The sequence below is a fragment of the Salvelinus namaycush genome, chromosome 14 (genome assembly GCF_016432855.1).
Source record: "Salvelinus namaycush isolate Seneca chromosome 14, SaNama_1.0, whole genome shotgun sequence".
Taxonomy (NCBI): Eukaryota; Metazoa; Chordata; class Actinopteri; order Salmoniformes; family Salmonidae; genus Salvelinus; species Salvelinus namaycush.
Window position 1 is genome coordinate 4,802,603 of NC_052320.1, and position 14,488 is coordinate 4,817,090.

At 45.9% G+C, this 14,488-nt stretch overlaps 1 protein-coding gene across 1 annotated transcript; it reads left to right on the plus strand.

Moving 5' to 3' along the window:
• The first annotated feature begins 4,258 nt into the window (after positions 1 to 4,258).
• LOC120059563 (methyl-CpG-binding protein 2-like) lies at positions 4,259 to 12,162 on the plus strand. The gene is made up of 3 exons (XM_039008696.1): positions 4,259 to 4,342; positions 5,644 to 6,057; positions 7,092 to 12,162. The coding sequence occupies exons 1-3, from the start codon at positions 4,311 to 4,313 to the stop codon at positions 8,806 to 8,808; spliced, it is 2,163 nt and encodes a 720-aa protein (XP_038864624.1). The 5' UTR covers positions 4,259 to 4,310; the 3' UTR covers positions 8,809 to 12,162.
• Positions 12,163 to 14,488: the final 2,326 nt, after the last annotated feature.

The following is a 14,488-nucleotide window of genomic DNA, read 5'->3' on the forward strand; positions in this document are numbered from 1 at the left end:
TACCACTGCACCTGTAGTCAGGTGTACCGCACATACCACTGCACCTGTAGTCAGGTGTACCGCACATACCACTGCACCTGTGGTCAGGTGTACCGCACATACCACTGCACCTGTAGTCAGGTGTACCGCACATACCACTGCACCTGTAGTCAGGTGTACCGCACATACCACTGCACCTGTAGTCAGGTGTACCGCACATACCACTGCACCTGTAGTCAGGTGTACCGCACATACCACTGCACCTGTAGTCAGGTGTACCGCACATACCACTGCACCTGTAGTCAGGTGTACCGCACATACCACTGCACCTGTAGTCAGGTGTACCGCACATACCACTGCACCTGTAGTCAGGTGTACCGCACATACCACTGCACCTGTAGTCAGGTGTACCGCACATACCACTGCACCTGTAGTCAGGTGTACCGCACCTGTGGTCAGGTGTACCGCACATACCACTGCACCTGTGGTCAGGTGTACCGCACATACCACTGCACCTGTGGTCAGGTGTACCGCACATACCACTGCACCTGTGGTCAGGTGTACCGCACATACCACTGCACCTGTAGTCAGGTGTACCGCACATACCACTGCACCTGTAGTCAGGTGTACCGCACATAACACTGCACCTGTAGTCAGGTGTACCGCACATACCACTGCACCTGTAGTCAGGTGTACCGCACATACCACTGCACCTGTGGTCAGGTGTACCGCACATACCACTGCACCTGTGGTCAGGTGTACCGCACATACCACTGCACCTGTGGTCAGGTGTACCGCACATACCACTGCACCTGTGGTCAGGTGTACCGCACATACCACTGCACCTGTGGTCAGGTGTACCGCACATACCACTGCACCTGTGGTCAGGTGTACCGCACATACCACTGCACCTGTGGTCAGGTGTACCGCACATACCACTGCACCTGTAGTCAGGTGTACCGCACATACCACTGCACCTGTGGTCAGGTGTACCGCACATACCACTGCACCTGTAGTCAGGTGTACCGCACATACCACTGCACCTGTGGTCAGGTGTACCGCACATACCACTGCACCTGTGGTCAGGTGTACCGCACATACCACTGCACCTGTGGTCAGGTGTACCGCACATACCACTGCACCTGTAGTCAGGTGTACCGCACATACCACTGCACCTGTAGTCAGGTGTACCGCACATACCACTGCACCTGTAGTCAGGTGTACCGCACATACCACTGCACCTGTAGTCAGGTGTACCGCACATACCACTGCACCTGTGGTCAGGTGTACCGCACATACCACTGCACCTGTAGTCAGGTGTACCGCACATACCACTGCACCTGTAGTCAGGTGTACCGCACATACCACTGCACCTGTAGTCAGGTGTACCGCACATACCACTGCACCTGTAGTCAGGTGTACCGCACATACCACTGCACCTGTAGTCAGGTGTACCGCACATACCACTGCACCTGTAGTCAGGTGTACCGCACATACCACTGCACCTGTAGTCAGGTGTACCGCACATACCACTGCACCTGTGGTCAGGTGTACCGCACATACCACTGCACCTGTGGTCAGGTGTACCGCACATACCACTGCACCTGTAGTCAGGTGTACCGCACATACCACTGCACCTGTAGTCAGGTGTACCGCACATACCACTGCACCTGTAGTCAGGTGTACCGCACATACCACTGCACCTGTAGTCAGGTGTACCGCACATACCACTGCACCTGTGGTCAGGTGTACCGCACATACCACTGCACCTGTAGTCAGGTGTACCGCACATACCACTGCACCTGTAGTCAGGTGTACCGCACATACCACTGCACCTGTAGTCAGGTGTACCGCACATACCACTGCACCTGTGGTCAGGTGTACCGCACATACCACTGCACCTGTAGTCAGGTGTACCGCACATACCACTGCACCTGTAGTCAGGTGTACCGCACATACCACTGCACCTGTAGTCAGGTGTACCGCACATACCACTGCACCTGTAGTCAGGTGTACCGCACATACCACTGCACCTGTAGTCAGGTGTACCGCACATACCACTGCACCTGTAGTCAGGTGTACCGCACATACCACTGCACCTGTAGTCAGGTGTACCGCACATACCACTGCACCTGTAGTCAGGTGTACCGCACATACCACTGCACCTGTAGTCAGGTGTACCGCACATACCACTGCACCTGTGGATGGTGTTCTCAGCCTGGTGTTGCCAGCTCTCGCTCTGCAGGTGTCGACAGATGCTGTGGGCGTGGGTGAAGAATTCCGTGTAGGCGTTGAAGGCCACAGGGTCCATGGTTCTAGTACAGCTACTGACCTCGCTGCCCTCTGGACATGCTGGGAATGGACGGCCAGATCTGACAGAGGTAACAATGTAGCCTACTGTTATACAGTCACAATGCCGTAATGAAACTTATTTATTCAGTCACAGGCACAATGCCGTAATGAAACTTACTTATTCAGTCACAATGCCGTAATGAAACGTACTTACTCAGTCACAATGCCGTAATGAAACGTACTTATTCAGTCACAATGCCTTAATGAAACGTACTTATTCAGTCACAATGCCGTAATGAAACGTACTTATTCAGTCACAATGCCGTAATGAAACGTACTTATTCAGTCACAATGCCATAATGAAACGTACTTATTCAGTCACAATGCCATAATGAAACGTACTTATTCAGTCACAATGCCATAATGAAACGTACTTATTCAGTCACAATGCCATAATGAAACGTACTTATTCAGTCACAATGCCATAATGAAACGTACTTATTCAGTCACAATGCCATAATGAACTACCACCAGTCTATCTTCATTTCTGGAGGATAAAAAAACCCACAATTTAAATATTATATTGCAGTAGCCTAATATTTATATCGGCCTACTAAACATTTCAATAAGTCTACCTATAGTAACTCGAGATGCCAAGGGAGCTTTTTCTACCATGCTGCACTTAGATAGAGCTGTCAGCAAACAGTTGTTGAAAATATTTTAATTTAAAAAAAAGTGTTTATTTACTTGCGCAGGTGACAGTGGGTGAAAAGTAGGGCAATCCTACTCTGTATATCAACTGTGAAGTGTCTGCAACGCGCGTCGATGTTCTCCAGCGCGTTAGACCAACAGTCACCATAGCGCGGTTGGGCAGCAAGGTTCCGAACCCTCTGCAGCGCCGCTCTGCCTTCAGCCGCAACGTTAGCAGCTGTTTCTGCGTCACGGCACGACGACCATGGTAAACAGATGCAGAGAAGACACAAAGACCACATTTCCGACAAAAAATAAAAACAAATATATATATATATATATATATATATATATATTTTTTTTTTTTAAGGTCACCTACACAGTCAGCAATCAAGTGTTACGGTAGGAAATCAGACAGGGGGAAAAGCAATCAAATGATGCAGGCAACCGTATTCCTGGAGGGCCACATCCAAGTAAGCACGGCACCTGACCCACTGAGCTAATTGAACAGTTTAGTGATTGCCTAAATTCAACACACCTGTGCCCGCTTTTCCTAAGGCATTTTAAGACTAACTTCATTGTTAGAACTATATATATATATATATATATATAAAACATGTTATAACTATTAACTTAGCCTTATCAAGATGCTTTTGGGAAACCAGGCCCTGGTCTTCCAGGTTCAGTTAAATCAAAAAGCTGAAGTCCTGAGGCATTCCAAGCCCAGGGTTGCCTTCCCCCTAGGGTAGGCTGTCAGGATGATGTCACCTGTAGTAGAGGTTGCAAAAGGGGCAAACAATTAACCAGCCCAATTAAAGCTACACCGTAATTAATGAGTGAGTTGAATCTGATCATTTGTCAATCATCAGGGTTTGGGACTACAATCAGTGTAGAGAAGAGAAAACGTGTCAATTTAAACTATTTTACCTGTAATTACATCACTTGAATGTGTTTAGAGCTGAATAAATGCAACTTTGAATGGGAGAAAGATTGTCAAGGAACGCTATAGTGGGGATTTTCTGGTCAGTCAGAAAATCCTACATTTAACACCAGTGCATAGCCTGCCTGTACATTCAGCCTTGCTGTGCGATTATGTGTGTCATGTGTATTTTCTGCAGATGGAGATAGTAGCCTCAGCTCAGAGTTCACAATCATTTACATATTTACAGCGTAAGACAACTTCTCTCGCGAGATCCAAGCGCTCATGCGATGGGTCTTATAAAACTGTTCCACGGATCTCGCGTGAGTACGCCACTGACGGCAGTGGAATTGAGGCAGGGGGCGGGGTTCAGAGAGGTACCCATGAGATGTTTGGAGACATTTTTATAAAATTATTTATTTAAATAAAAATGGCCGCCGTAGAGAGCGGAGAGGAGAAACTGTAAGTGTGAATTACATGTATTCACCATTTAAATGTCGAGTTATATGACTGCAGGTCTTTTAAAATGTATCGCTGTATTTAACTAAAGTAATGTGGTGTACTTTTGTTATGAACTGGTCAGCAGGGTAGCTTACTGAAAGAAGCGTTCTGAATACGTCACCAAGTTATAGCTAAGTATTTCCCTTACTTTACAAGATCATGGCTGAGCGAAGAAATTCTCAGTTAGCTAACGTATGTGGTTGGGTGTGTGTCATTTTTCCTGACCTCTCTGAAAACAGAGCAGTAGATGTGTTTTAAGATATTAACTGTCAAAATAGATTTGTCCGCATCCTCCACCCTCGTAACCAATTTGGCATGCTGCTAACGGGCTGGCTAAATAGCTGTAGCTGGATACATTGTAGCGTCAGCTGGTTACATACGTTGCCATTTGACATGGTACTGTGGCAACAAAGTAGCCACATCATTGCTGCGTTTGTTATGATAATGCTCCCCCCCCCCACCCCACAGAGAAAATATCCTAGCTAGGTTTCTGGTTGTGACGACTGTTATCATCTAGCTAAACGCTAGAACTAGCTGACATGAGTTGGCCCATTTTCTAGAATAACTAATACTCATGTTATGAAGCAATCAAAGTATTGCTTTTATTGTATCAAGGACCGTGAGTGCCGTGGTAGAAAAGTACAGTGATGTACTGTCAAAATACCGCCCTGTATTTGTATTTTTCTACACTGACGTCTGGTAATGAAATATTCTAGATGGGACAATTTCAATTAAAAAAAAAAAAAGTACGGTAAATATTGTTTATATGCATTTCAATAAGTGTTTCTGTGTAGATCATGATAAGATGTGTGTGTGTGGGGGGGGGGGACCATGTGTAGTTCATAACATTTCATCCATACGTATCTTTTGCCCCAGTGGCTTCTCTTGCTGGCTGCATCATTCTATATGCCTGATATAGGGCTTGGTTTAGGCTAGTTCCTCAGCCAGTAGATTTATCAGTCCAGTCCTGGTGCATTTTCCAAACTTCTAGTAATGTAATATATGTTTCACTATGGGAAGAAACAACACAATAACAACAACAATCCCCTAAAGCTATGTTTTTACTACACCTTTGTGAATTAATGTAGGTTGGGGGGGGGGGGGGGGGGGGGCAAGCTGAGGTTAGAAACTTATCTGGGACTTTGAACTCTTGTTTAAAATGTCTTTATCAGCCAAAGATAGCCATTCTAGATATTCTGATCTGATGAGATCATGTCTCTGCTCTGCCTCTTCCCACTCATGACTAATGTTGTCTTCCACAGCAGTGAGGAGAAGAGTGAGGACGCCAACCAGAATCAGAGCTCCAAGGACCTTAAGACACACAGCAAGCCCAAGAAGGTGAGGCGGGAGAGGAGGGATGTGGAGAAGGAGAGGCTGGAGTCTTCATCCGCCACCATGTCCTCCCCTCCTCATCCTCCAGCCCAGCAGCCCTGTGCAGACCAGGAACAGCTCCAGCTAGCCGAGGCCGAGGCGGGGCCCTCAGAGCCCATGGTCGCTGCAGCTGGTGAGGCCTCGGGTCTCTCTGAGTCCTCCCCTTCGCCCAAACAGAGGAGGTCCATCATCAGAGACCGAGGTCCGCTCTACGATGACCCCTCTCTACCCCAGGGCTGGACACGTAAACTCAAACAACGCAAGTCTGGACGGTCCGCCGGGAAGTTTGACGTCTACCTGATGAAGTGAGTAGGCTATGAGAGAGAGCCGTATCAAATATTGTCTCTTAAAAGCATATTATTATACCTTTTTATTTCAACAAGGAACACAGACTGAGACCAAGGTCTCTTTTACAGCTGGACCCTGCGTATACATGTTTACACATACAGTTTAGGTACAATGATTAAGAAACTACACAAGACAAGACTAAACGATCACAGATACCACAACAAAAATACAGCAACAGATTACATTTACACATAGGTTATTCCCCGAACAGAAATGATTTCATATGATAATACTAAATATGTTACAGCCTGATCTCCTTTAGGGGTGACATAAAATCCTTCCCAGGAAGTAACAAAATGCTGCCAGTTTCCTCCCCCTTTTGATAATGTAATGTGACTGAACTGTATAAAGAGCGTTTCATGGGACTGTTTTCAGTTTTAGGGAAATACTTCAATATATACATACATACATACATACATATATATATATATATATATACATATATACATACATACATACATACATACATACATACATACATACATACATACATACAGCACCAGTCAAAAGTTTGGACACACCTACTCATTCAAGGTTTTTTTCTTTATTTTGACTATTTTCTACAAAGCTGTCATCAAGGCAAAGGGTGGCTACTTTGAAGAATCTCAAATATAAAATATATTTTGATTTGTTGAAGTTTAAAAAAAATATATATAAAAATTTATTTTAGTTACCACATAATTCCATATGTGTTATTTCATAGTTTTGATGTCTTCACTATTATTCTACAATGTAGAAAATAGTAAAAATAGAGAAAAACCCTTGAATGAGTAGGTGTGTCCAAACTGTTGACTGGTACTGTGTATATATTGGTTCCTACTCGCCCAGATACACTCTTTATTCCAAGAACACTCCCTTATAGTCGATCTCCAGAGGGATGAACATTTCATCTCCATCGTATACACACAAAAATATTCAGACTTGTGTTTACAGACAGGACGTTAACAGATCCGTTTACAGTTAGAATGTTTTGGTTTGATCTGTATTTCAGCCCAGAGGGGAAAGCCTTCCGATCCAAGGTGGAGCTGATCGCCTACTTCCAGAAGGTTGGGGACACCACCACCGACCCCAACGACTTCGACTTCACCGTAACCGGGCGTGGCAGCCCCTCCCGCCGCGAGAAGAGACCCCCGAAGAAACCCAAAGTGGTGAAACCGTCGGGGAGGGGCAGGGGCCGGCCGAAGGGGAGTGGAAAGCCGCGCCCGGCTACGGAGGGTGTGGTGGAGAAGAGTCCCGGGAAGCTCCTGGTGAAGATGCCGTTTGAAACGTCCAAGGTATCCGAGGCAGCTGGGCAGACATCGGACCTGGTCGTAGTCACCAAGAAGCGTCCAGGACGGAAAAGGAAAGCGGAGATACAACCGCAGACTGCTCTGAAAAAGCGGGGGTGTAAGCCAGGGTCGGGGGTGACTGGGTCGGCACTGTCAGCAGCTTCTGGGGCGGCGGGTTCCAGTACTTCCTCCTACGCAGCGGCTGCTATCATGGCTGCAGAAGCTAAGAGGAAAGCTCAGAAGGAGTCTTCCGCTAAGCCGGTGCAGCAGACCGCTCTGCCCATCAAGAAACGCAAGACCAGAGAAACTGTTGAGGAGATTAAGGAGACTCCAGCCATCACCACGCCACTGCTCGGGGCAGGAACTGTGATGGGGACAGGGAATGGTGATGGGGCAGGAACTGGGATGGGAATAGGGAGTGGTGGTGGGGCAGGAACTGGGATGGGAATAGGGAGTGGTGGTGGGACAGGAACTGGGATGGGAATAGGGAGTGGTGGTGGGACAGGAACTGGGACGGGAATAGGGAGTGGTGGTGGGACAGGAACTGGGACGGGAATAGGGAGTGGTGGTGGGACAGGAACTGGGATGGGAATAGGGAGTGGTGGTGGGACAGGAACTGGGATGGGAATAGGGAGTGGTCTGGCTGTGGTGGCAACAGAAGGGACAGAGCAGGGACAGAAGTTGCCAAAGAGTCCAGGGAGGAAGCACAAGGACAGTCCCCTGACAGCAGCGGTTACCACAGGGGCCAGTGGTGGGTCGAAAAGTTGGCCCAGCGGAGGCAGCAGTAGTATCACTACTCCAAAGAGCCACAGCCACAAGAGGAAAGAGCGTACACCGCACAAACACCATCACCACCACCACCACCACCGTCACCATCACACACACTCCTCTGTAGTGGAGGATCATCCTCCTCAACCCTCCCAGCGGCCCCCTCACCACCACTTCCCCGGCCTGACTATGGGCCTGGTCTCCCATACAGCCAGGGCCTCGGTGGGGCCAGGGGCCCTCCAACAGAACAAGCCCCAGGACCTGAGCACCTCTAGGGGGCCCTGCCGGGCCAGCAGCTGGCCAGAGGGCCACACCACGACCAGAGGAGAGAGGGGAGAGGTCAGCTCGTCTGCGGTGGTAGTAGTGGGAACGAGTGACACCAGAGGTAACAGAAATCGAGCAGACGAGGCAGCGGGGACAGTGGTAGGGAGGGATTTGAGAGACATTGTACCTTCCTCAGCAGTACCGAGGCCCAGCAGAGAGGAGACCGTCTCCGCTGTACCCAGACCTAGCCGGGAGGAGACCGTCTCCGCTGTACCCAGACCTAGCCGGGAGGAGACCGTCTCCTCTGTGCCCAGGCCCAGCCGGGAGGAGACCGTCTCCGCTGTACCCAGACCTAGCCGGGAGGAGACGGTCGAGTCTCGGACACCGGTGACTGAAAGGGTTAGTTGACTGTATGTTAGGACCCCTGTCTGTAAGGAGAAAAGGAGCCGTGTAGAGGAGCAGTGGGTTTTATAAGACAACAGAAAAGGACGTGTACATAGAAACACAAGGCAGCTGTTGGTTGATTGTTCGTTCTGTGGGTTGGGCTGTTCATCTGTTTATTGACAGGTAGCGCAGCTTCATGGTCAACCCACAACAGATTGCTTCCTGATAAATGAACGTTTTTCTTCATTTTTTTTTTCTTTGTTTGGTCATTGTCTTGTTCTCTGTTTTGTGCTTTAAACCTGTTGTCATCTGACCCCCGACCCCAGAAGCCTTTTGCTTAAAATCTCACAGGAAGTGAAGGACCTACACTTCCGGTGCCATCATCAGATGGAAACCACGGTAACCACGACGATGACTCATAAACCTCAGTCATTCAGTTCTTCACTGTGGTTTTTAAGATGGCGTATAAAAAACAACTGGGACCGAGGCATGTGTCCTGTCTGTAGTTTCCTCACAGTTGGTATTTTCCAGTGTTGTGGCTAGAAGCGGCAACAACGTACAATATGTCATACAAGCTGCCACTGCTTCTTCTTCTGTTGTAGCGTCCTCTGTTTACTGCAGTACGCTCAGCATCCAGTCCGTCAACGCTTTGTGCTGCGTTCCCATAGGGGCACCCTATTCCCTACAATGCACTGCTTTTGACCAGAACCTTATGGACCCTGGTCTAAAGTAGTGAGCTAGAAGTAGTGCTACTGAATAGGGAATCATTTGGGACACAGATGGGTTTCCAGTCCTTGCTCTACAGTCAGCATATTCATTTAGGTGACATGTGTTTTCCTCGTTGGCCTATATTATGTAGATGCCAAGCCTTCAGTGTGTGTGTGTGTGTGTGTGTGGTGTCGATCATCTCCTTCTATATACAGTAGTCTCCGTCTGAAACAGCAGCCTATTCCCTACACAGGGAGTGACAAGTAGAGCACTACAGCCTACTAGTCTCCCCAAGCAGGCTGGAGGTTTTCCACTTCACACAGAGACCAGAGGTGCTTGATGATCAGAGAGAATATGATTCAGTTAGGATGTTGATATGACCCAGACAGCAATATGGCTGAGTATATAGGATGTTGATATGGCCCAGGCAGCAATATGGCTGAGTATATAGGATGTTGATGTGGGCCAGGCAGCAATAGGGCAGAGTATAGGATGTTGATGTGGCCCAGACAGCAATAGGGCTGAGTATATAGGATGTTGATATGGCCCAGGCAGCAATAGGGCTGAGTATATAGGATGTTGATATGGCCCAGGCAGCAATAGGGCTGAGTATATAGGATGTTGATGTGGCCCAGGCAGCAATAGGGCTGAGTATATAGGATGTTGATGTGGCCCAGGCAGCAATATGGCTGAGTATATAGGATGTTGATATGGCCCAGGCAGCAATATGGCTGAGTATATAGGATGTTGATGTGGCCCAGGCAGCAATAGGGCTGAGTATATAGGATGTTGATGTGGCCCAGGCAGCAATATGGCTGAGTATATAGGATGTTGATGTGGCCCAGGCAGCAATAGGGCTGAGTATATAGGATGTTGATATGGCCCAGGCAGCAATATGGCTGAGTATAGACCTTCTCCAATTATTCCTGAGGCTGTGTCCCAAATGCCACCCTGTTCCCTGTATAGTGCAGTAATCTTGACCAGAGCCCTATGGGCCATCTAAAGTAGTGTACTACAAAGGGAGGAGGGTGCCATTTTTGGGACGCAGCCTGAAGCTTTGAAATGGAAACCTCTTGATGCAGACAACACTTCCTATCTGATGGTTGAGGTGATGAAACCCCAGGGGGGGTTTTAGAGGCATAGATACACCAATGATGTGTGGTGGCTCACAATCACTTTGTTCACCAACTACTTAGTTCGCCAAGTGACTAGGTGCTGCCAGCAGCTGGATGACCTCTACTGAAAACAGGTTGAATTTTCTTTCAAGGCTTTAAGAATAAAAATTCTACTGATGTTTTTTTTTGGAAGTTGTAGTCCTACAAAATGTTAAAAAGAAAAATAATAGGATACCAATCATTAAACCTATACGTTTTCCCCAGTAACATGAATTAGCCAGTTAATGGACAATTTTACCCAAACACTCCTAAATGGAACTGTTTCCCCAGTCAGATAGGAAGCGTAAAGCACAACAGGACCCAAGACATGATTATGGATGCGCCATAGATTTCTTGACCCCAGTCGTGTATTTTGTCAATACCTATCAGAAGTTTTCTGATAATTAAATTATTTCCAAAAGACATAAATGACCCAACCCCACTGAAGGAAGTTTATTTTTCTGTCTGTGTTTGTTAAAAAAAAAAATAATAAAAAAAAAACATGTCATGAATTTATATTTATAGTTCTGTTTTAAGAATTATTTTAAATTAGAAGATGTATTGTTTTGACCAGGAACATTTCTGTCTCCAGTTTTGACGTAGGATTTATGTTGAATATCATCACCCGTTCTCCTTTCTGCATGCAACAGGACTAGCCTATTTATCCGTGGACTTCATGAAACTTGGTGTTAGGCTCGTGAGTTTCCTTTTAGTTTAAACTCACAGGTGGGAAGTCAAAAGATATGGCGGCGGGGGGGGGGAAGGGAGAGAAAAAAACGACTCTTCTCCGTGGTCACTAGTGTTGCCAGTGACACAGTCGTCCGATTTTTCAAATGTATGTTTGGAATTCAATCAAATCTGCAGTGAGCAGAAACCGGAATCCCTGCCTAAACATAGCAAGCGTGTTTTGATTACAACAAGAATGAAATATGTCGTCGCCCCCCCCCCCCCCCCCCCAGTGAACAATGTCTTGCTAATTACATTGATAAAACCATGCACTTTTCTTCTGGCTCAAGAACAAATGTTTTGAATGAATTGTAGCCTACGCTCAATCACTTTTGCACAAGTACTTCCATCAATGTAACGGCCCCCCTGTCTAGAAAAACATTGTTTCTAAAAAAATAAATAAAAAAACGTGTCCTTGCACGAGAGATCTATTTGTTAGTGACTTTTTAAAAGTGTAACATACTAGTTATATTCTCATTACTTTTTAATGCACCAATATGTTAAACCTGTAATACTCTTGTCATGTTGTTGGCAGTGTGTGGCTGTTACAGTAGAGCCTGTTAAAGTAGTTTGTTTAAACGGTAGTAATCAGTTTTGGCACAACACCAGAAATAACAGAATTTATTTATTTTAATTTTTTTATCTGCACTAGAATTTTCTCCTTCTAGATCATATGACTCCGGTCTCCACCTTGCATTGAGAATATGTCCTATAATCGACCAGAGATTCAGACCAATGTATACACCCTGTGGCTTGTCCTCCTCAATTAAAATGTCAAGTGTAGACAATAGTTTGGATGTGGCCCATTTCTCTCCTCCATATTCCCTTCCCTTAGTGACTAAAGAGGGGGTATAACTGATGATAATCTCTCACAAAGGGCTATGGAATGTCTTCAAATTCACAACAGCTAGGCCAGTTGATCTGAAACCTGACGTGATCACACCGTCTGCATTGTTACAGCTGGACATTCTGGTACAAGTTGTGATATATTTCTCCCCCTAAGTGACCCCAAGTACCTCTGTCTGTGTCTCTCTCTCGCTCTCTTGCTCGCTCGCTCTCTCTAGATTATCACCAGTAGCTCCTATTCTATTCTAATGCCCTTTACATACAACTAAGCTGTACTGTGCTGGCTCTGATAGGGTTATTTTCAGCACAGTTCCATCAACAATGGTATGGTGGATGTGTAACTAGGCCAGGCCAGTGCAGTGCAGTTTGTGTCAGCTGGGCTCCGTAGTGTGAAAGGGGTTTCACAGTACCAGGGTCTGACTCGGGCTTCAGTAATATGTCTCCCCTAGTCCAGAAACCTGGAGGTGGAGGCTAGAGGAGGATACGGGTCAGTCAGTTACACCACAGTTTGAAGATATATATACATATTGTGTTTGCCATTTCATGTTTGCTCTTTAATGAAGCAGAAATTAGTGGAAGTAAATATCAAAAGTAGGATGGAAAAATGTACCCATTGGTTACATACAGTAGCAGTCAAACACACCTACTCATTCAAGAGTTTTTCTTTATTTTTTACTATTTTCTACATTGTAGAGTAATAGTGAAGACATCAAAACTACGAAATAACACATATGGAATCATGTAGTAACCAAAAACGTGTTAAACAAATCAAAATTATATTTTATATTTGAGATTCTTCAAAGTAGACACCCTTTGCCTTGATGACAGCTTTGCACACTCTTGGAATTCTCTCAACCAGCTTCACCTGGAATGCTTTTCCAACAGTCTTGAAGGAGTTCCCACATTAGGATGAGCACTTGTTGGCTGCTTTTCCTTCACTCTGCCATCCAACTCATCCCAAACCATCTCAACTGGGTTGAGGTCAGGTGATTGTGGAGGCCAGGTCATCTGATGCAGCACTCCATCACTCTTCTTCTTTGTCAAATAGCCCTTACACAGCCTGGAGGTGTGTTGGGTCATTGTCCTGATGGAAAACAAATGATAGTCCCACTAAGAGCAAACCAGATGGGATGGCGTATCGCTGCAGAATGCTCTGGTAGCCATGCTGGTTGTGTGCCTTGAATTCTAAATAAATCACAGACATTGTCACCAGCAAAGCATCACACCACTTCCTCCATGCTTCACGGTGGGAACTACACATGTGGAGATCATTAGTTCACCTACTCTACGTTTCACAAAGACACAGCGGTTGGAACCAAAAAATCTCAAATTTGGACTCATCAGACCAAAGGACAGATTTCCACCGGTCTAATGTCCATTGCTTGTGTTTCTTTGCAGCAATTCGACCATGAAGGCCTGATTCACGCAGTCTCTTCTAAACAGTTGATGTTGATGTGTCTGTTACTTGAACTCTGTGAAGAATTTATTTGGGTTGCCATTTCTGAGGCTGGTAACACTAATGAACTTATCCTCTGCTGCAGAGGTAATTCTGGGTCTTCCTTTCCTGTGGCGGTCCTCATGAGAGCCAGTTCCATTATAGCGCTTGATGGTTTTTGCGACTGCACTTGAAGAAACTTTCAAAGTTCTTGAAATGTTCCGAATTGACTGACCTTCGTGTCTTAAAGTAATGATGGGCTGTCGTTTCTCTTTGCTTATTTGAGCTGTTCTTGACATAATATGGACTTGGTATTTTACCAAATAGGGCTATCTTCTGTATACCACCCCTTTCTTGTCACAACACAACTGATTGGCTCAAATGCATTAAGAAGGAAAGGAATTCCACAAGTTTACTTTTGACAAGGCACACCTGTTAATTGAAATGCATTCCAGGTGACTACCTCCATGAAGCTGGTTGAGAGAATGCCAAGATTGTGCAAAGCTGTCATCAAGGCAAAGGGTGGCTATTTGAAGAATCTCAAATATAAAATATATTTAGATTTGTTTAACATTTTTTTGGTTACTACATGATTCCATGTGTTATTTCATAGTTCTGATGTCTTCACTATTATTCTACAATTTAGAAAATAGTTAAAAAAATAGGAAAACCTTAGAATGAGTAGGTGTGTCCAAACTTTTGACTGGTACTGTATGTCCTGAAATTCTCTCATTTGTGTTAAGTGTGGACTTGAGGAAAGTGAATGAATCTCTGTCTCCATAGGAACAGCATGGATGGCCTGGGATAGTGCCTTGCTTTGGCGGATTTACATGAC